Raw genomic sequence first — 20,785 nt, forward strand, 5'->3', positions numbered from 1 at the left:
CAACTACTGAAGCCCAAGTGCCTGGAGCCTAAGCCACTGCAATTAGAAGCCGACGCACTGCAACAAAGAGTACGTCCGCTTGCCGCAACTAGAGAAAGCCCGTGCACAGCAATGAAGACCCAACGCAGCCAAAAATAAATAAATAAATTTATAAAAAAAAAAAAGGTTATTCCTACATTTGAAATACTCTTTGTACGTTTAACAACTTCCTGTCGTTCAGATTCATTTCTGGGCCATCATCATAGTCCCCCCCCATAAACTAATAGATAAGTGCATGGTGTTGAGTTATTATACCCAAAATAGCAAAACAGTCTGCTTCAAAGTGAGTATTATTCCTTTTAAATGTAAAAACTCTGGGGACAGTGTGTTTTTAAATTTTCAGTGCCAAAAGGTAATTATGTAATGAATATCATAGTAATATCCTGAAACAAAGGTTTTCACTATCATTAGAATAGATTCTGTGACTTGAAATTTAAACAATTTGCAATTCTTGAATATACTATTAAGACTCTTATGGTGAACATTAGCGTGTAACTAGTACAGAAATAATGAAACTTAAATTTTTAAACAAATGTATACTTGGATTATATATTTTTACACATTTTCATATTTTTCCTAAAAGATTATGCAGAAAATATTTTTCCTATAAAGCTTTGTAAAGTATACCATCATGTTTATTTTATTTTATTTATTTTAAAAATATTTACTTATTTATTTGGCTGTGCCGGGTCTTAGTTGCGGCATGTGGGATCTTCGTTACCGCGTGCAGGATCTTCACGGCGGTGTGCGTTTAGTTGCCACGTGCGGGATCTAGTTCCCTGACCAGGGATTGAACCCGGGCCCCCTGCATTGGCAGCACGGAGTCTTAACCGCTGGACCACCAGGGAAGCCCCCATCGTGTTTACTTTAATATCAAAATTTCATAAAATAGAAATTTAAGCAGAACATCCTAAAGTTTACCATAATTTTATTGTAACTTAATATCAAAATTACATAAAATATAAAATTAAGCAGAAAATTGATGAATTCTGTTTCTTCAGATGGTCTTTAAGAATCTCAAAACCCTTGGAGTTTGCTGAAAAAAGAAAATATTCATAAAATTAAACATTTTGGAAACCTAAGTTATTGTACATTTCTTAATATTTAGTTTTAGTTAATTTTAAAAATAGGTCAATACATGCATATTGTTCCAAATTCAAAAGGGGACACAGTGAAAAATAAGTCTGTCTCACCCTCTATTTCTGCTCTCCAGAAGCAACAGTATATCCTTATAAAGATTGTCTAATCATATACAAGCATGTGTGTGGGGTAAATGCTTTAAAAACACACAAGTGGTAGAATACAATGAACACTATTCTACCCCTTTTTTCAATTAGTAATAAACACATATTTATAATTTTTAATCCCTTCCTCTATGGCTTTGAAATTTAATATAAATTAGAAAAGTTCTGAATAACTTTTAAATAGATAAACATTTAAGCTATTTGTTTTGCAATTATAAAAACTACAGTAAAAAGAGCTGTACCCAATTTTATGCATAAACCCAAGTATACCTGTAGGATAAATTCCTAGAAATGGAATTGCTGATGTATGCAGTTGAGGTCTTAAGAAAAAAGTTTTTACCATTTTTTATTCTGACCAACTCTGTGTGAGAATGGGCGTTTCTCCCCTACATCACCAACATTGTGTTTTTAAATAAAACAACTGTATTTGAGAGCACATGTTGAAACAGGGTTAAACCGTATCTACTTTGGCTACATTTCTGTGGTTAACTCTACAATATGATTTCACAAATATTCTAAGAAAAAAAATTCTTTTTGGGAGAAACTAAGTAGCAGTAAAACCAAATTATTTCACTATATCATGAAAATTTTTTCTCTCTCAAAAAAAACCCCAAAAAAACCATACATCAACCTGTTTGATCCAGCACTGAAAAAATTCCTCAAATTATCACTACTAAATTATAGTTTGGAAATTATGTCAAGGGTTTTCAGCATCTGACTCCACAGATGATAAAGGGACCAACTATTTCAACTTAACAGTGAATGTCAACTGCAAGTCAAGGACTGTTCTAGAAACTTTTAAGAGGGACAGGCACATAAGTGACTAAAACGGTGTGTTAGAACTGTCATAGAAGTCTGTATACAGTGCTTAGATTCTAAGCACTGTACTTAGATTAACAATTCTGCATGGCAATCAGGGAACATTACAAGAAATGTAACAAGTGTCTTGTGCTATCATAATAAATCGGTTAATTTCCTATTGTGGTTTATTTGCTTATCTCCCAACTCATTAAAAAAATATTAACTGGTTTGCCAAGATAGATATAATAAAAAGATAAAAGTAAGGACATCAGGAAATTCAGGTAAGAGAAAAATACAGATCAGAAAAGAAGAGGAAGCCAGAGCCGCAGCCAACATTTATGCTAGTAATTCCTCTGCTGCTGTAGAGGTGGGCTGCACGTTTGGCTGTGCTTCCTGGCAGCTAACACAAAGGGAGTCTATTAGTAGATTTACAGTCTCCCCAAGAGGAAAATAAACAGTTGCTTGGGACAGACACAGATTTCTCTTGTCCTGAGATCTGTTGAAAGTGCCCGCTATTGGTTTTCATAGCAGAATAAGTTTTATATGTCTGTGAATTTATACCAAATCTCAGTTCAGTAAAAGTCAATCTAAAGGCGGACAAAATAGGGAATTCCCTGGTGGTCCAGTGGTTAGGACTCTGCGCTTTCACTGCCGAAGGCCTGGGTTCAATCCCTGGTTAGGGAACTAAGATCCCACAAGCTGAATGGCGTGGCCAAGAAAAAATTTTAAAAAGGTGGACAAAATATGCGCCAGAGGTGACCTAATCCTGGGGTCACAAAATCACTGTCAACAACAGCGAGTGGTTGAGACTGGTCAGAGCGTTGCCTTTACCTAAAGGCATTCCAAGTCAAAAAAAATTTGTTTAAGGATTCATTGTGGGCTAGGTGAAGTCAAACACATGTTCAGCTTATGGAATAGAGGCTGGAATATCAGTGACTTTTATAAGAGTATCTGTCTGGCTATATTCCAAAAACTAAGCAGTGCCTGGAATACAGTAAGATTCAAATACACGTCAAATGAGTGAATCCAAGAATAAAATTTAGAATATCCCAAAGTGAACGGACTTTAATCCTCCATGAATACTAAGCAGCAAAAGTAATGCAGAAATTTTTTTCAAGACATATATATAAGAAGCTGTTAATCATGGTTTCAGGGTTAGGAAACGGAGCTACTTTTTCCTTTTCAATTTTATACTTTTAAGCATTGTTTGAAATTTTTATCATGTACTTGTGTTTTTATTTAAATAAAGAGGTTAATTACAAAAAGTAAAAAAAGACAATTGGGTTGGGTGTTCAAGGTTATATTCTCTGAGAACCTGGAGGTATTTGGTTACTGTTCTTAACTGGAGGTGGGAAACAAAATATAATTAACCAAGAAATCACACGTTAGGATGCCTGAATCTAAGGAAAACTGTTAAAAATGCAGATTTCTGGGCCCTACAACTAGAGAGAGACATTTGATAAGTTTGGGGTGGGATCCTGGAACTTAACATTTTTAACAAGGACCCCAGAGGATTCTGATGCACGTGGTCCACAGGACACCCTCTGAAAACCACTACCCAACAGGTGATTATTCTTTTTTCCCCAAGACCTCCCCCCAACTCCAACCCCTCACCATCACCACACTCAACCCAGCTCCCCTACAATTCTTTGCTGCCAATTTAAGGCAGATTACCTAGGTTTTGAGAACCAACCATGTGGACGGCAAGGCTGACCTCTTGGAATAATGTCATCAGGAGTCTGCCTGTAAAAGAACTAGCCCACCTCCACAGCCAGTCTGAGATTTCCCTCAGAAAACAGTTCTTGGTCTATTTCATACAAATGTGCCATCAAGTACATACAATTCTGTGTCTCCCAGCATGAACACAGTAAGTTCAGCCTAGAACATTTCCAATGAGCTACTGTAGACTATTAAAAACTTCAGCACACCTACAGAACATCTGAATTTTAGCAATATTACACCAAGAGACAGCTGTTTCTTGCTGTTTCTGAGGGCACACTTACCTATCTTCTACTATCTTACTGGAAGGATAAAAAACTTTGAATGAAAATCCACTTCTTGGAAAAGAGCCCTTTGGAGAGAAAAATGCCCATAAGTGAATACTCAACTTTTAAAAAAGAATCCCTATTTTTAAAATCAAACTCCTTGCTCCTAACTTAAAAATAAAGTTACAAGATGTGACTATAAAGTAATGAGACAAATTTTTGTATGCTCTTTATAGAGAAAAAATATTACTATAAAATATCTCCACTTGAAGCAAAAAGTCAAGTTGACTAGAACAGTTATGCTAACAAATGTGACTAGAAATGCTTAGGAGGGGTTCTACTTAGTATAAGAAATAAACAGTACTGGGTGATGCTAAATAAGCATATAAGACACTCCAACATCATGTTCGAGAAGTCTTTCCTGACCCTCACCCCAGTAAAAATCTGGGTTTGATGCCCTGCCATTGTGCCCCCAAAACAACTGAGCAGTAGTCACACATACAATTGTCTGGCCATTACTAAACTCTAAAGTTACTGAGCAGACTCTGTCTTTTCAGTCTTTGTGTCCCTGGCACTAGCTCAATGTCTGGCCCATTGCAGGTATTCATTAATGGGAATAAGTATCAAGAAAGGATGAAGCAATGTCAAAACCAAGTTTTGGGCTTGCCCAAAAGGTATAAATAAGGTTAAAAAGATATAATGATGGTGTAGGAACTGGTTGTTTACTCATTTACAGTATGAAAAAGTGGAAAAATTCAGAAATAAAGTGGTTTCAAATAGAGCATTAACTATGAGAATGCCCAAAGAGTTCAATTTAAATAAGGAAATAGCCTCATTGTGACAAGAATATTGAAACGTGAATAAAGATTCTACAAAAATTAGGGCCACAAATTTCAAACAATGAAACCAAATCAGCTGACTGTGCTCATCCTTAGAGCAGGAGCTCCCAACCAGGGACAATTTTTGTCTCCTAGGAGACATCTGGCAAGTATCTGAGGACATTTTCGATTGTTACAACTGGGGGCTGCTACAGGCATCTAGTGGATGGAGGTCAGGGGTGCTGCTAAACACCCTGCAATGCACAGGATGGTGCCCCAAAACAAAGAATTATCTGGTCCAAAATGTCAGTAGTTCTGCGGTTGCAGAAGCCAGACAAAATAAATGTGTGTGTGAGAAAAGCAGTAAGGGATGATGTTTCTAGGAATGGCCTAGATGAAATAAAAAAGTACTAAAGTTTAAAATTCACAAGAATCAAGGACACATACAGATTAAAAATCACTAGTGAAGATATTTGACATAAAAAGCAACATTATGCAGCATTTAGTCCCCAAGTTCAAAAAGTCAACCATACTTGTATAGAAATTCAGAAGCAACTTGAAGATTCTGAAGCAATTTCAAGGTTCTGCATAAAAATGAAATCTTAAACTGTGTCCCAGTAAGAATTTCCACATTCATCAGTCTTAGATTTTGGGGACTTGGACAATTTCCAACAACAACAATAACAACAACAACAAAAAATCCTCCTCAAAGGACAAGTACCATTAACATGTTTAAAGAGAACGGAATACATGCTCTGAAAGTAATTTCCAGAAAGGAATCCCAAGGAATCCCAAGGCAAGTTACTTTGAAGGGGAAAATACTCATCTGGATTTATAAGCTTTGGTGCATTTTTCTTTTTCTTTTTTAAGAAAAAAGTCACGTTACTTTATAGTCACATACTCTTTTGAAAGTTTAAGAACTTTCTGTTTATACCAAATTAATTCAGTGTTTCATTTATAGTATATTTTTACTCCAACAGTAATTGATTAAACATATATTTTAAATTTAAAGAAGTAACACTCTAATCTTGACAAATGATGACTACATAATGTTAACTACATTCTTACAGGGTTTATGCAGAGGCATTCGGTATTGGTCAAAGTAAAAGGATCGTATTTGTCTGCGATGACAAGTAGGTCAGGCACAGGGTACACTCTCAGAGCATAGTCATACGCCCAATACACCGGGCAGACATAAAGAGGGAGAGGAGTCAGGTGTCCTTGGGATAAGATAGTCTTTACAAACTACAAAAGAATGACACAAAACAAACTTCAGTGCATTTGTAAAAGCTAAAAGAGCAACAAAGAATTTCAAATTAAATACTAATTACCAAAGTGACTTAGAAAATTTGAGAAACAGTTGGGAAAACTGACTTACAAAACCTTGGGAAAACTGATATAAAATGAAATCAACTATCCTGTATTTTAGGAGAAATTTATGAGTTTTCATTCGACACCATAAAAGCTACTCCCCCAAATAGTTATTTTGGAGCAATTGTATTTTTAGCTGTATAATAAACTCATTTACTAATTCTGTTCATCTAAAAATAATTCCACAGCTTGAGTAACGCCAAGAATATATACTTAGCCTACATACACTTTAAATGTTATAAAATACATACTAAAAAGTGCTCTGTATGATCTACTTCCATACTTCCAAATGAGGGTACATGTAACCAGTGATTGACAACTGGGAATCTTGAAGCTACAAGATAAACACTACACATCCTCCTGATGTGGGCAAATCATAGGAAATACTAAATAAACATGATAAACATAAACATTTTATTTAAACAAATATATATATATAGAAGTACAATATAAGATTTATGAGTTCTAAAGGCAAAACAAGAACCTCCAAAGAAATTTCCTGCTACTTCGGGGCTTTCTTCTGCCCATTAGGGGATACGTCAGTAAGAAAATTGAGAAACACTGATTTAGGAACAAAAATTACCTTACTGACAAAAGTGTGCTGAAATTATTTTGAACTATAAATAAAAACAACAAAAGGGCAAGTGATTAAGTGGCTTAACAAAATTTTATATAAAGCCACATGTAATTAAGATACCTTAATAAAGAAGACACAACTTACATGATTAGGAATATCCAAATTGCTACTGGGAAAACGGACACAGTTTCTGCACATTTTATTCACTAAGTCTTCACGAAAGACAATAATTTCTTGTGTACAATACTGAATTCTGAAATAAAAACAGTAGTTGAATGTGACTTCCTCAGAACAAAATGTGAGGTAACTTTAAAGGCAAGATGTTTTATAGTACAAAGCCATTCCCACTTCCCATTGTTCACCACAGAAAAAATTCAACCAGAATCTATTCACCCATTCATTTGACAGTAATTTATTGAGCTCTTAATATGTGTCTGGCACTATTCTAGGAATGAGAATAAACAACAGATACAATAATTACACAGTATGTTGTAAGATGATTAAGAAAAAGGCTAACAGGAATCATTTAGGGGAAGGGAAGGTCTAGAAGGCTGGAGTATTAAATAGGAGTATTGGAACAGGTAGGGCTCATAATGAAGTTTGCTCTGAGCACAGACTTGAAGGAGGTGAGAGAGTCAAGCAGACATGCAGCGGAAGAACACTGCAGGCAGAGGGAACAGGCAGAAGCAGAGGCCCTAAGATGAAACATGCCTGGCACATTTGAAGAACAAAAGGAGTCTGGAGTGGCTGGAATAAATGAGGAGGAGAAGAAAGTCGGAGAGGAAATCGCGGAGGAAACTGGGGACCAGATCATGCAGGCCACGACTACCATTGCAAAGGATATGGGCTGTTACGGAATAACATGAGGGGCCCATCTTTCTGAATCAGTAGGGTGGATGTGACATGCCTTAAGGTTTAAAGGATCACTCTGACATTGTTAAGGACAGACTACAGAGGAGCAGGGGTAGAAACTAGAGAAGAATGAGGAGGCTATTACAGTAATCAAGGCTAGAGAAGATGGTAGAGGGTTGTAGAGGGGGAGGTATAGAGAGATGGCCAGATTCTGGATATATTTTGAAGTCCTTCTTCAAAGTTTTGAAGGACTTCCTAAAAGCTTGCATGTGAGGAAGAATCCCAAAGGTTGGTCTGAACAACTGGAAGGATAAAGGTGTCAGGAACTACGATGAGGAAAGCTACGGAACAGGGCTGGGGACTGATGAGGGAAGAAGATCAGAAGTTCAATCTGAAGTTGTCTATTAGACATCCAAGGGGAGATGATGAGTACGCAACCAGATACGTAAGTGTGGAATCTGGTAGAAGGTTTGAGCTGGAGATATCAATGTGGGAGGTGTCAATACACAGAGGGTAATTAAAGCCCTTGGACTGGAAAGGTCACTGAAGGAGTGAATGTAGGTAGAAAACAGAGGAGAAACAACGACTGAGGGCATTCCCTCAGTAAGAGCCTGTGGTCACAGTGAGTAGCACATACAGTAAACGTGTAATCCTTTCAGTCTTCCATTGTAACTTTTCTTAAAGGATGTGTAATTGGAATATCTATTTTTAAATCTCCATCCATTATTTAAGCTTCTAAATTCAGTGTTAGTGAATTATTTAAATACAGTTAAAACATTTTTAAAGTTTTGAGAAACCTAAGATAGAAAGAAATTTTCTTTTCATTTTTATCCCATAACAATCAAAATTCAGAGACAAATTTTAAGAAACAGGTTCATTTTTTTCCCACTTTTTTTTTTTGTTTTTTTTTGGCCACGCCGCCCATGGCATGCGGGATCTTAGTTCCCCAACCAGGGATCAAACCCACGCCCCCTGCAGTGGAAGCGCAGAGTCCTAACCACTGGACCACCAGGGAATTCCCAAGAAATAGGTTAATTGTTAAATGAAAGGAAAAAACCGCAACACAAAAATACTAATATTTACCTGCAAGGATTAGTAGTAAAAACTGAAAATGGTACTCTTTGTCTGAATTCATTAGTGATGCTTTCAGCAAATGGTGGCCTATAAAAACAATTTATGTGATATAGTATGCATTTTTAAATTTTACAGAATTTTCTTTACTGTTGCAAATATCTGAATAAAACTTACCTTGGTAAGATGGAACCAAATCCAGGATCCTCTGGACCAGGAACAAACACAAATCGACTACTGTAGCAAAATTCAACATAATTCATTCTAAAAATATTGCACCACTATCCCGTAGTCTAAAACCAAGTTATTGCCTTTAATTACAAATTTTTAAAAATTAAATTTCATACATTTTAATAAATGAACTACTAAAAGGCTTCAGACCAATACCGTCCAATAGATCTTTTTGCAATGATAGAAATGTTCTAAACCTGTACTGTCCAATTATTGAGTGCTTGAACTGTGGCCAGAGTGATTGAATTTTATCTTTATTTATTTTATTTTTTAATTTTTGGCCACGCCCTGAAGCTTATGGGATTGTTTTAGTTCCCCGGCCATGAATGGAAGCCGGTCACCACACCCCACCCCGACTCACCTGCAGTGAAAGCACCGAGTCCTAACCACTGGACCGCCAGGGAATTCCCTTAAATAATTTAAATTTAAAGAGATACACGTGGCCAGTGACTATCATATTGAAGAGTGTAGCTCTAGACCCTTAGAGTAATGTCACCAAGAAATGTGGAATACGGTGGAAATTATCACTCTTCCTTTTAATACTTTTCATTATAAATCTCTACTAGAGTGTAACATACATTATCATGATAGCAGGTTAATTTTATCTCTTAACTGTACTAATTTTCTCAACTTTTTCTGCCATCCATTTCTTAACTTAGGATTCATTTTTTGTGTTCCTTAAATAACACTTTAAATAAAAAATATAGCAATAGAAATCATTACCTTTGGTGAATATTTGGGTATTCACATATTATATCTGCCAAAGTTTTTAGGGAATCTAAAATTTTAAAGGGATATTGAATTTAATTTGCATATGATATACATAAATCAAATTTTATTTGATTAGCTACAACTCTACATATTTTGAATGAAATTAAAATATTATAGATCATTTCTTATCAATTTAGTTTATACAAATGTAGAAACACTTATTAAACAGATCCTCAATACCTTTCAAAGCTTGAACGTGATTTTTTCCATATGGTACAGATGAAAAATTGCCAAACAGAATAAAGCAGGTTGGAGGTGCTGGTGAATAACCTAAAAATAAAAGAAGAAATGAACATATAGAGTGTAGAAATCATATAAAAATCTTTTAACCATGAGTTTTTAAATAATAAAACCGTACTACTTTTAAAATAATACCTTATTTTAATAACATTATTATAAAAAATAGTAATAATAGTGCCCATTTATTGAGCACTTATTTTGTGCCAGGCCCTGCAATGGCTTGATTAATCCTCACAACATCCCTGTAAACTGAGAGAGAGATTAAGTAACCTGCCCAAGGTATTAGACTGCAGCTTAAACCCAGTTCTGTCAAATTCCAAAGCCTAAGCTGTTCTCCACTCTTGTACTATTCTTAGGACTAATTCTCATTTATCATGAATACACAGACAGACACACACACACACACACAGTTATTTTTCAAATGTAAAAATGTAAGTCTTTAAGATGAATTCATTTAAAATATTTCACCACTGAATCAACGTCTTTTAAAAACTAGACTACTCAAAAAGATACATTTTTTTTTTTTAAGAATTTCGTTTTAAGACATGAATTCTCATTAGAGTTCAAAAAAGAATAGAAAAAATGACACCTACCAGAAAACATGGTGTGAAGTTTTTCCAATACTTCTACTTGGTCCAACCAAACATCAGATATAAACACAAACATGGCATCTTTGTTCTCATCCTCTAGTTGTTTTAGTTTTGCAGAAGTCTTCACAGATGTATTAGAAGGGCCTCCAAAAAAATTAATATTTCCATAGTATGCCCTAGGTAATTATAACACAATTATTACCTTCTATCCTATATTCTGTTGGAGATATTTTTCTGATATTCTACAAATTTAGCTTCTATCTAATGAGGTAATTGTCCTATCAATGTAAATTGGACCATGAAAATGTATTATTTGTAGCACAGAAAACAAACAAGTTTATTTAAGTGTTCTAAAATGAGAACGGAAGCAATACGGAAGCAGTAAACAAAGTACAGATATAGTATACCTGTACCTTTTAAAACTTACTAAAGCAAATATTAAAATAAATCACAATTTTCTATGTAGTTGAAAGTAGGAGAAATAGGTACTCAATTTGAATAATAAAAGTCTCAAAAAAAGTGCTAGCCATTTGACCAAGCAATTCACTTCTAGAAATCTGTTCTAAGAAATTAAGGATGTCTACGAAGACTAACGAACATCCCAGAATTGGGAAAATCTGGAAGGAACACTAAAGCTTGCAAAAAGGGTCACTAGGAAATTGGGGTGATCTGCACTCCCAGCCTCTACTGCTCTTGCCACCCACCCTTCACTGGCTGCCATCCTGCAGTTCCCAGCTTAACTGTACTACCCCAGAGAAACCTCCCCTGAGGATCCCAAGAGAAGTTAGATTTCCCCATTACACACACTTGTAGGACCCTGCACTTCTCTTTTGTAGAACTTATCAAATTTGTAATTAGCTAATTATTTGGGTGACAGTTTAATGTCTATCTCCCCAATCCAACACCTAGCACAGAGCCTGGCAATATAGTATGTGCTCAAAATACACTGCTGAATGTAACAAATCATGTAATTAAAAAAAGTATTTCATGCTAATGGAAAATGTTGACTGCATATTAAATGAAGAAGCAGGTTGCAAAGCAGTGTACAGTATGTATCCATTTTTAGTGTCCAAAAAAAGGGAATAGATATAGACCTATATATTCATGCATTAAAAAGAAACTCTCCATGTTATATATATATATATATATATATATCTTGTTAGAGTTGATTCTTGTTAGGTTGCTGTAATTATATCCTATAAAGTCACTGCAAACACTGCATTAGGGAATACTGAACCCTTGCTCCTAAGGAAAACATGTACATATCAGACAGATTGTAATATTAAATCCTAAAAACAAAAACAAAAACAAAAGAAAACCTCATGTTGGTAGATTCTATTTTCTTTATTTTACAAAAGAGAAAGCAAGGTTCAGGTTCAGAAGTGTTAAGTAACTCTCCTGAGGCCATCCCAATAGCAGGTACCAGTGTTAGGTTACAATCTTGCGGTTATCAGAGGAATGAAATAAGATGAAATTGTATGAAATAATTGTATGATGATTTCAATTATATACCCAAACATAAACCAGAGCATCACAGACAGAAATACCTATTAAGCTGATTCTTGAGAAATTAAAGCTTAGAAAAGCCTCACTAACACCTTCCATCCTTGGTACATGGAATACAGGAAGTCCCCTACATATGAACCTTCAAGTTGTGAACTTTCAGAGATGCAAATGTGCCCTGTATGCCAGCCGTTGTACTGTATTACTGTACTTTTCAAGGTACTGTACTGTAAGATTAAGAACATTTTCTTTATTTTTTGTGTTTGTTTTTTATGTATTATTTGTGTGAAAAATATTATAAACCAATTACAGTACAGTACTATATAGCCGATTGTGTTAGTTGGGTACCTAGGCTAACTTTGTTGGACTTACAAACAAGTTGGATTTACGAACGTGCTCTCGGAATGGAACTCATTCGTATGTAGGGGACTTACTGTATAATGTGCAAAGACAGGAGCAAGAGGAAGGCCTATTTTCCCAAGAAATACTCTAGGAATTCTAGGAACTCTAACAACACGTTGGGCTCAGAAAACACAAGTCACATGCCCTGTACCAGTGAAAGAGAGCAGCATGGCAATGAAATCCCAGCAAATCTGTATCCTAAAAAATTTATATGGTAGACTAGGCAATGGTGGGAAGGCATTAGGTCAGTTCAGATCCTTTTGAGATGGGACCACGTTGTAGACATATTTGTATTCATTTATCCTTTTTTTTAATAGATTTTATTGATTGATTGATTGATTGATTGGCTGCGTTGGGTCTTCCGTTGCTGTGCGTGGGCTTTCTCTAGTTGCGGCGAGCAGGGGCTACTCTTTGTTGTGGTGCGAGGGCTTCTCATTGCGGTGGCTTCTCTTGTTGAGGAGCACAGGCTCTAGGCCTGTGACACACAGGCTTCGGTAGTTGTGGCTCATGGGCTCTAGAGCACAGGCTCAGTAGTTGTGGCGCACGGGCTTAGTTGCTCTGCGGCATGTGGGATCTTCCTGGATCAGGGCTTGAACCCGTGTCCCCTGCATTAGCAGGGGGATTCTTAACCACTGCGCCACCAGCGAAGTCCCTCATTTACCCTTAAAACAGTATTTTACACATAGAAAGAACTCAATAAAATATCTATTGTTGAATTCACTGACTGCCACCAGAATACAGCCTTCCGAATTTTACTTTGGAGGTATTTTAAGAGAAAAGTAATTTATAATCCTAACTGGAATAAAATGATTATTTTACTTTAACATACTTTATGACACCTCATACCAGTCCATTGGTGTACTAAACACACACAAAGCAGTTTAATTTAGAGAAAATGAGACAATTTAAATGGAAGATTATTTGAGATATTACAATGATGAACTCTTGGCTAAACTGAAACGAATGGTACTACTCATGGCCAGCTTCCTCAATTATTCCTCTCATTCAGACGTAGTAATTTTGAGGCTTGTATGAAACTAAAACACCAAAACAACAGCAATTATGCCTTAAATATAGTCCAAAAAAACCCCTACAATGATATAAACCTAGCTACAAACTAGCACTAAAAACATTCACTTAAAAGTGAGCTGGCTTGATGAGGGCTTGTATTCTCTGTGGCGTGAGCAGCACTTTCCCCCGGATTATGTACTTCAACAGGAAGAGAAGATGCACAGCAAAAGCTGCCTGCCAGTGACTCCCAGCCAGCAAATGTGGCCTTGGCACATGATTTATACAGGCATACTGGGCCTAAAATCTTAGTCCTCATACTTCTCCTTGAAATCATCACCATCATCATGGAATCTCAAGATTTAATTCCCCCAGATGCTTACAGGCTCCAGGAAGGTAATACTAAATATCAAAGCAGAGCCAGCAGAGGCTGACTAGGTGTGAGTGAGGGAGCACGCACATACACAGTGATTGCACACAGTGGGCAATCACTGCAGTATAGATGTTCCAGGTGAGAATTCAGGTACAAAGTATGGCTAGATCTGATTGTTCAAGAGAACTCAGAAATCTACACTATTATGAGAAATCTCCTGATTTTTAAATATTGCAAACTAATTCAAAATGTGTTTTAACACCTCAAAGGGGAAAAAAGAAATTTTTATAGACTACATTCAACCCACAGGCCACCAGCTTCAACTTCTACACCATTATTCAGCCTCTGCTCAAATACCTTGAGTGACAGGGAACTCACTCCTCTCAGAGAAGGCCCTTTTGGAACCACTCTAATATTATAATGATTTTGCATATGTTAAAGAACTATATAACCTGCCTCTTGTAACTTTCACTCAGTAAAATACAAAAGTAAGAACTTTCTATTAACATGGGAATTATATTCTTCTAAGTGTTTTCCTATCTCTTATCTCAGTTGAACTTCTCATCAATCCTAGAGATAAATAAGACCGATAGACTGGAAGTCTTTCCGTTAAAGCCAAAGTACAGAGATGCTATTGCAACCAATCTGGAGTCAACCCGAAGTTTTCAGTTTCATATAAAGCCCAGTCTTTAACTCTCATTTTCCATTGCTCTTCGCCTTCTGACACAAAGCCTGAGGACTTGTAATAACTGAGATATGATATACTATCTTACATTCATTACTGCCGGTATTATAAAATCCCTATAGAGTTTAAGTCAAACATTTTTATACCTAGTAGTACTAGAGGGTTCAGTGGGTGGAAATCCAAAGGCATTGACATGAAACACCTGATCTTCAAACCAACCTGAAAAAAGATAAGTAACAAATCACTTTCATTTGTCCAATTCTCCTTCTTGTTTGAAAGGACAAAACTATGGAACACAAAGCAGTAACGCTAGGCCATCATCTCATCCCCTGTCGACTAACAACAGAATTATCAGTCCCACTGCGCTACAAAACAGCTTCAGGTTCAGAGACTGTCTCAGTTCTTTTTTTTTTTTTTTGGCCACACCATGCGGCTTGTGGGATCTTAGTTCCCTGACCAAGGATTGAACCCAGGGCCATGGCAGTGAAAGAGCCAAGTCCTAACCACTGGACCACCAGGGAATTCCAGACAGTCTCAGTTCTATAAAAAAAAAAAATTCATGAAATACTAACAGATTTAGAATTAAAACTTTTCCCTTTTTTATTTCACAATACATGTTAGAGTACAGACAGATAAGGTACACAGATTTTAAAATGTCTCATTTTATGACTCTATGTACAATCTGTTTTTTCAACTTCACTGAGATATAATTCATGTATCATACAACCCTTTAAAAGTGTATACTTCAGTGGTTTTTAGTATATTCACAAGTTGTACAACCATCACCACTAATTTCAGAATATTTTCATCACCCCAGAAAGAAACCCCTCTCCCATGAGTCTGTTATTTAATGTCAGAAATATGCTCTCATAATCAGTGTTGTCCCGAGTTACATCATGTTAACATATTTTAACCAATGTAGAAAGGGTTTTACGGTAGAATGATGAGGGGGAGAGGGAAAAAAGTATACTGACTTACCCTCTGCTAAGACAAAGCATGACTCTGTGTATAAACCGCTATGGAACTGGTACACAATAATTGAGGAAAATAATTCTACTTCTATGCTTGAGGTGGTGATAAAGTCAACATACATTTTGGGCTCCACAGGACTTCCAAATAATAAATTCAAAGACTTCACATTTAAAACTCTGAATAGATCATAGCTTAAAAAACTTTAGGTTTAAATATCCCCACATCTGATTCTAAGATGTAATATTGACAGTATAGACCATTCTTAGCATGTTATAAACTTCCTCAGTGATTTGTCTGGATTCTCCAAATAAGGGGGAATTACAGGGTTTTTTGTCTCTGGTTAGGATTATGTCTCCAGATTCCTACACCACCGTATGGAAGTTACACTAAGAACCCAAATAGGTAAATGTGAGAATGATATATGATCAATTTTCCCAACTCATGTAACACAGATTTAAAAAAATAAAAGTGAAGGATATAGCTTTACTAAGATCCAGTTGTACTGTTCCTGTAGGATCTTCCAGAAAAAATTTTCCCTAAAAAAAATTAAAAGAAGTATGTCCACATTTATGTAAAAATGAATACCATGACAAAAGAATTAAAGTACCAACAATTTTGACAACAGAATATAGTAGACAGTACAGTGGATTTTTAAAAAATCAGTAAGGCTTTTCCATTTACGAGTCTGGTGACCACAAACTAATCAATTAATTGAGACTCGGAGTCCTCATAGGTACCTAGACAATGACCACTGCCAACCAAGAGATGACAGGAGGGATAATCGCTGGCTGCCATAAGAGGGGCCTCAGAGAGCCAACGACAACTCCCAGGGAGCAGGATATGGTCTGCAGCTTTGACTGTTTAGAAACCCAGTACTCTCTGTTCAACCAGAGGTCACTGGGGGACTAATTTCAGGCTATGCAAACTGGTGGCCTGTATAAGACACTCCTTCCTGATGTCTACTCAGGAAACCAAATGCAAAAGGAAAGGTTACTTGGTGACTGAGGTAGCCACTTTCAATGACGAATACGCTCCCATGCCCTCTGTAAAAATCCTATATGTAACTGACATTTCGTTAATCTGAAGGCTGAAAATAAAAGTTGGATGCTTATCAAGTTCAACTTACCTCTTTTAACTGAGTTATCATTCCAAGAATAATCACATCTCCGATCTTAGTTGTACTGCCCAATAGGGTTTCTACTGTCTTAAGCTAAAGTAAAACAAAATAAATTCTTAAGGACTGAAAATATGTTCTTTGAAGAAACTAATCTTTTTACAAGTAAGTAAATTTTGAGCGCACATTTTAGTATTTACAACTATTTTACAGTAGAAAATCAAATAAAACTTAGAAAATATAATTTTATCCTACAAAAAGCTAAAATATTAACTGATGATGGCTTGGAAGAATTGTGCCTAAAGAAACACCATATCAACACAGGCCCTAACCAATGACTGAAGTTTCATACCATATTATTTTGAATAATAATAAGTATATTTATCTTTAAAATGTAAAAAAAGAATATAAATTTTATTTATTTTATTTGGTCAGTACCTCTTCAGTACCTGAAAATTAGTGGGCTATTTAAAAAGTTATATTCTACTTTTACTTAGTATTTTGAAAGGCTGTCATTATTTACATTCTCAATCTGATCCTTATTTTTTATCAGAAAGTTAAAGGTAGTAATAATTGGGGCATTATTTTAAAAAATCCTTTCTGACCCTTTTCTATACATATAATCCTAAGTATATGTTAATACACACATATATAATTTATAAACACATAGCCATACAGTTTGTTTTATTGCAAAGATGAAATCATATTATTTGTATTATTCTTCAACTTAACTTTTTAAGTTTAATATATCTTAAACATTGTTCCATTTAACTATATATAGATACACTTCATTCTTTTTAATTGGGTAGAGATATCTATAGTATATATACAACAATTTACCAAACAACTTAAAGGACATGATCACATCATCCCATAATAATCACTGTTAACATCTGATATTGAAGTTCCTCTTTAAAAACATGAACCTCAAGCAACACAGGAATACAATGTTCATTTTAAACAGTTTTAAAAAATGAAATACTTAGGGATAAATCTGAAGAAAAGATATGTAAGACATGTATTCTAAAAACTGGCTTAGGTAAAGATTTCTTAGAAACAATACCAAAAATATGAGCCATAAAAGAAAAATTGATATGTTGGACTTTAACAAAATTAAGAACTTACGTACTTCAAAAAGACTGTTAAGAGAATAAAAAGACAACTTACAGACTGGGAAAAATGTTGCAATTTGCAATCAATCAATTAAAGCAACACAGGAGTAAAAGCTGTAACAAAGTATTCATGAGGACACCATATTTGCAATTTGCAAAGGGAGAATGCCATATAGGGACTATAGTTGGTGGTTTAAATAGATAATATACCAGCAGGGATACAGAATTAAACAGCTTGGCAAGATAACAAGAACAATAAATTATTTAGCTAAGCCCTAAAGTTACTCTGGCAAAGAGGAGAGGTGAAATAATGCTTCTGGGTTGTGGGTATCTGAGTTGCCATAGGAAACCTAATATATACAAGAAAACACATAGACAGTCATTTGTAGAGAAATATAAATAATGTCAATTTCCAAAACTCAATACAATTTTTTTCTCCAACAAAAGTTAAAAGCAGAAACTACCAAACTCTATAAATGTTTTCTCCTTATGGTGCTGCCATCAAACATTAATTTAAGCATTATCTAGTATTATCGTTTTAGTAGCTATCAGACTGCTCATCACCATGAATTCTGATCTAACGTAGTAGAGGACTGAATGAACCTCAGCAGAGGCTGGGCCTCTTCAGAAGCTATTTGGAACCCCACAGAAACGGTGGGTCCTAGCCAGAAGGAGCTAAGGACTATCCCCCAGCAGGGCTCTGTGTGCTGGAGGGGGAAAAAAGCCACAGGTGGACTGACGGTGACCAGGTGTGTTGCTGGAACAAAAGTGATGGTGCTGTTTGGTATCCACTTTCTGAAGTATTACAGTGGAAAGAGCACACACGGCAGAAAACATTCTTCCTCTCCCCAGACAACCCCGTGGCCTGTCTGTGCTCTCTCATGCATTCTATAAATGTGGTTTCCTTAGTGCCTTCAGTAAAATTTTCACTCCAACTGATATAACATGTCTCAGCTGAACAAGTGTATGGGGGTCACTAGAGGGATGGGCTGGGCAAGGAGCAGGATTTCAGAGTATGAGTGAGGGCAGGAAGGGTAGTGCTGAAGGTTGGTCAGCAAGCCAGTGTATCATCCGGCAAATGGACCAGGAGGACTAGGGTTCTGTCTTGGTGGCCAGAGACCCAGGACACAGGACATGGACTTTACCAACAGTGGGCAGGCACAGGTCAGTTAGCTAGTTACACTGTTATCAGTGGTTAATTTTCATTTAAAATTCAATAAATTAGAATTAAGCAATAAATATTAAACTTGTATACACACACCCCCCTAAATAACTAGGATAACGTTCTAACCTGGAATTTGCTTCCGCTTTCATCAGGGTGAGAACCTATCACTGGAGGAGTAAATAATTCATGTCTGTGGGTCCTCTAGAAAAAAGAAAGATTCACATGAATTACTGAGGCAAACATTTAAAACTAAGATTCATTAAAATAGTGCCCTGACAAAGCACTGTCCATAAACTAACGTTACTATTATTTATTCTCAACAAATTTGAAAATCTACATAGTTGAATGTACAAATATCTAGAAATGTAATTTGTTTAAAAAATCATTTTAAGACTTTTTTTGTAAAAAAGGTCTATCGTGTACCTGGCAGTAGTGCACTCTGGGCTGAGGATATGAAGACAACAAACCAAGGTGTCAACCTCAGAGCACAGGGGTCAGTGAGAACGAAGTGTCAACAGGTCACAATACAACAAAGGACCCCGAGCAGAAGGGCCCATTTAACGAGATCCTAAATGATAAAAAAGACTTTGCCAGTAAGAAACAAAAGGAGGCTGAGACAAGACATTTCGGGCAGAGGAAGGGATGTGTCACAAGAAAGAGTTATTAAGAGTAAAGGAGTATTCGGGAAGTGATGTGAAGCTTAGTACAGCTGGATCATGAAGCGCACAAGGCAGCACGTGCGACAATGCAAGAGATGGGTTGGAGCCTCTATTTGGGAAAATGTCCCTCCCCCACTGTGGTCCACATAGTTTAGGTAGGGTTGGTGCCCTTCCCCCTCCAGACAGACCACCAAGGCCTAGCAAACCAAAGTACTCCATCCCCTTGGCCAGTGATTGTTTCAGGGTTGAGCAAGTGCCTGAAGCCTGGCCAATAGGAGACAGCTGCTAGAACTATTGGAAAAGAAGAACTCTCTAAGAGTTTCCAAGGCTACTAGTGAGTGGCCATCTCTGTCACCTCATAGGAAGAACTTGTTTGAAAGTAAGATCAATTTTTTAAAATTGCTGGGAGATGGAAAGAGGTAGATGCCTCATGACGTTGTGTGAGCACCTTGATCCAGCCATGCTTGACACAGCTGGACCTCTAGACTTCTCCACAAGCCAAGAAGTTCCTTTTTCTGTTTTAGCCAGTTTGGGTTTTTGTAAACTCTAATAAAAGAGTCCCAACAATACAGACTTTGTATGCCAAACCAAGAAGTCTGTCTTATAGACAATGGAAAACAACAATTTTGAAGTAGGATGATAAAATCAGATTTGCTTTCAGGAAGATAATTGCAATAAAAATATGCATGGACTAAAATTCAACCCTTTTAATGAGGCTCGGGAGGGTTTAGTGATACCCCCAAATAATATCATAGGCTTTAACACATAATTTTTAAAAAGAAAGTGGTATTTACTGAGCATCTTCTCTGTGAAAAGCACTACGCCAAAGGTGGCAGAGGAAATAAACAAGGAGTGTGCAGTCTGACAACAGGGACACACACCCCAAATGCAAGGTAGGGCCAACTCTAGTAAGTGTCGTAGGAGACACACTGAGTAGTCAGTGGGTTGAAAGCAGGAAGAGGACTTCCCTGGTGGTCCAGTGGGTAAAACTCCACGCTCCCAATGCAGGGGGGACCCAGGTTCGATCCCTGGTTGGGGAACTAGATCCCACACGCATGCCGCAACTAAGAAGTCCGCATGCCTCAATGAAGATCCCGTGTGCCGCAACTAAGACCCGATGCAACCAAAATAAATAAATAAATATTTTAATTAATTAATTTAAAAAATTTATAAAGCAGGAAGAGACTGCATCCAACTGCAGA

The 20,785-nt window shown here is 36.5% G+C and overlaps 1 protein-coding gene and 1 non-coding gene across 2 annotated transcripts in view; both read right to left on the bottom strand.

The window, feature by feature from the left end:
* Positions 1 to 814: 814 nt before the first annotated feature.
* Positions 815 to 887, bottom strand: TRNAG-GCC. Its single transcript has one exon. It is a non-coding gene; the product is annotated as a tRNA-Gly (tRNA).
* Positions 888 to 950: 63 nt separating this feature from the next.
* POLE2 (DNA polymerase epsilon 2, accessory subunit) overlaps positions 951 to 20,785 on the bottom strand; it is a 28,864-nt gene continuing 9,029 nt past the window's right edge. The window contains exons 6-19 of the mRNA XM_036842168.1: positions 19,051 to 19,125; positions 16,660 to 16,743; positions 16,013 to 16,069; positions 15,540 to 15,588; positions 14,708 to 14,780; positions 10,594 to 10,766; positions 9,941 to 10,030; positions 9,713 to 9,767; positions 8,936 to 8,995; positions 8,771 to 8,848; positions 6,980 to 7,088; positions 5,956 to 6,132; positions 4,088 to 4,155; positions 951 to 1,075 (exon numbers count right to left, since the gene is read on the bottom strand). Of these exons, the coding sequence (XP_036698063.1) occupies positions 1,057 to 1,075; positions 4,088 to 4,155; positions 5,956 to 6,132; positions 6,980 to 7,088; positions 8,771 to 8,848; positions 8,936 to 8,995; positions 9,713 to 9,767; positions 9,941 to 10,030; positions 10,594 to 10,766; positions 14,708 to 14,780; positions 15,540 to 15,588; positions 16,013 to 16,069; positions 16,660 to 16,743; positions 19,051 to 19,125 (1,167 nt within the window). The 3' untranslated portion in view covers positions 951 to 1,056. The remainder of the gene's footprint in view (positions 1,076 to 4,087; positions 4,156 to 5,955; positions 6,133 to 6,979; positions 7,089 to 8,770; positions 8,849 to 8,935; positions 8,996 to 9,712; positions 9,768 to 9,940; positions 10,031 to 10,593; positions 10,767 to 14,707; positions 14,781 to 15,539; positions 15,589 to 16,012; positions 16,070 to 16,659; positions 16,744 to 19,050; positions 19,126 to 20,785) is intronic.

Source organism: Balaenoptera musculus, chromosome 2 (assembly GCF_009873245.2).
Source record: "Balaenoptera musculus isolate JJ_BM4_2016_0621 chromosome 2, mBalMus1.pri.v3, whole genome shotgun sequence".
Lineage (NCBI taxonomy): Eukaryota > Metazoa > Chordata > Mammalia > Artiodactyla > Balaenopteridae > Balaenoptera > Balaenoptera musculus.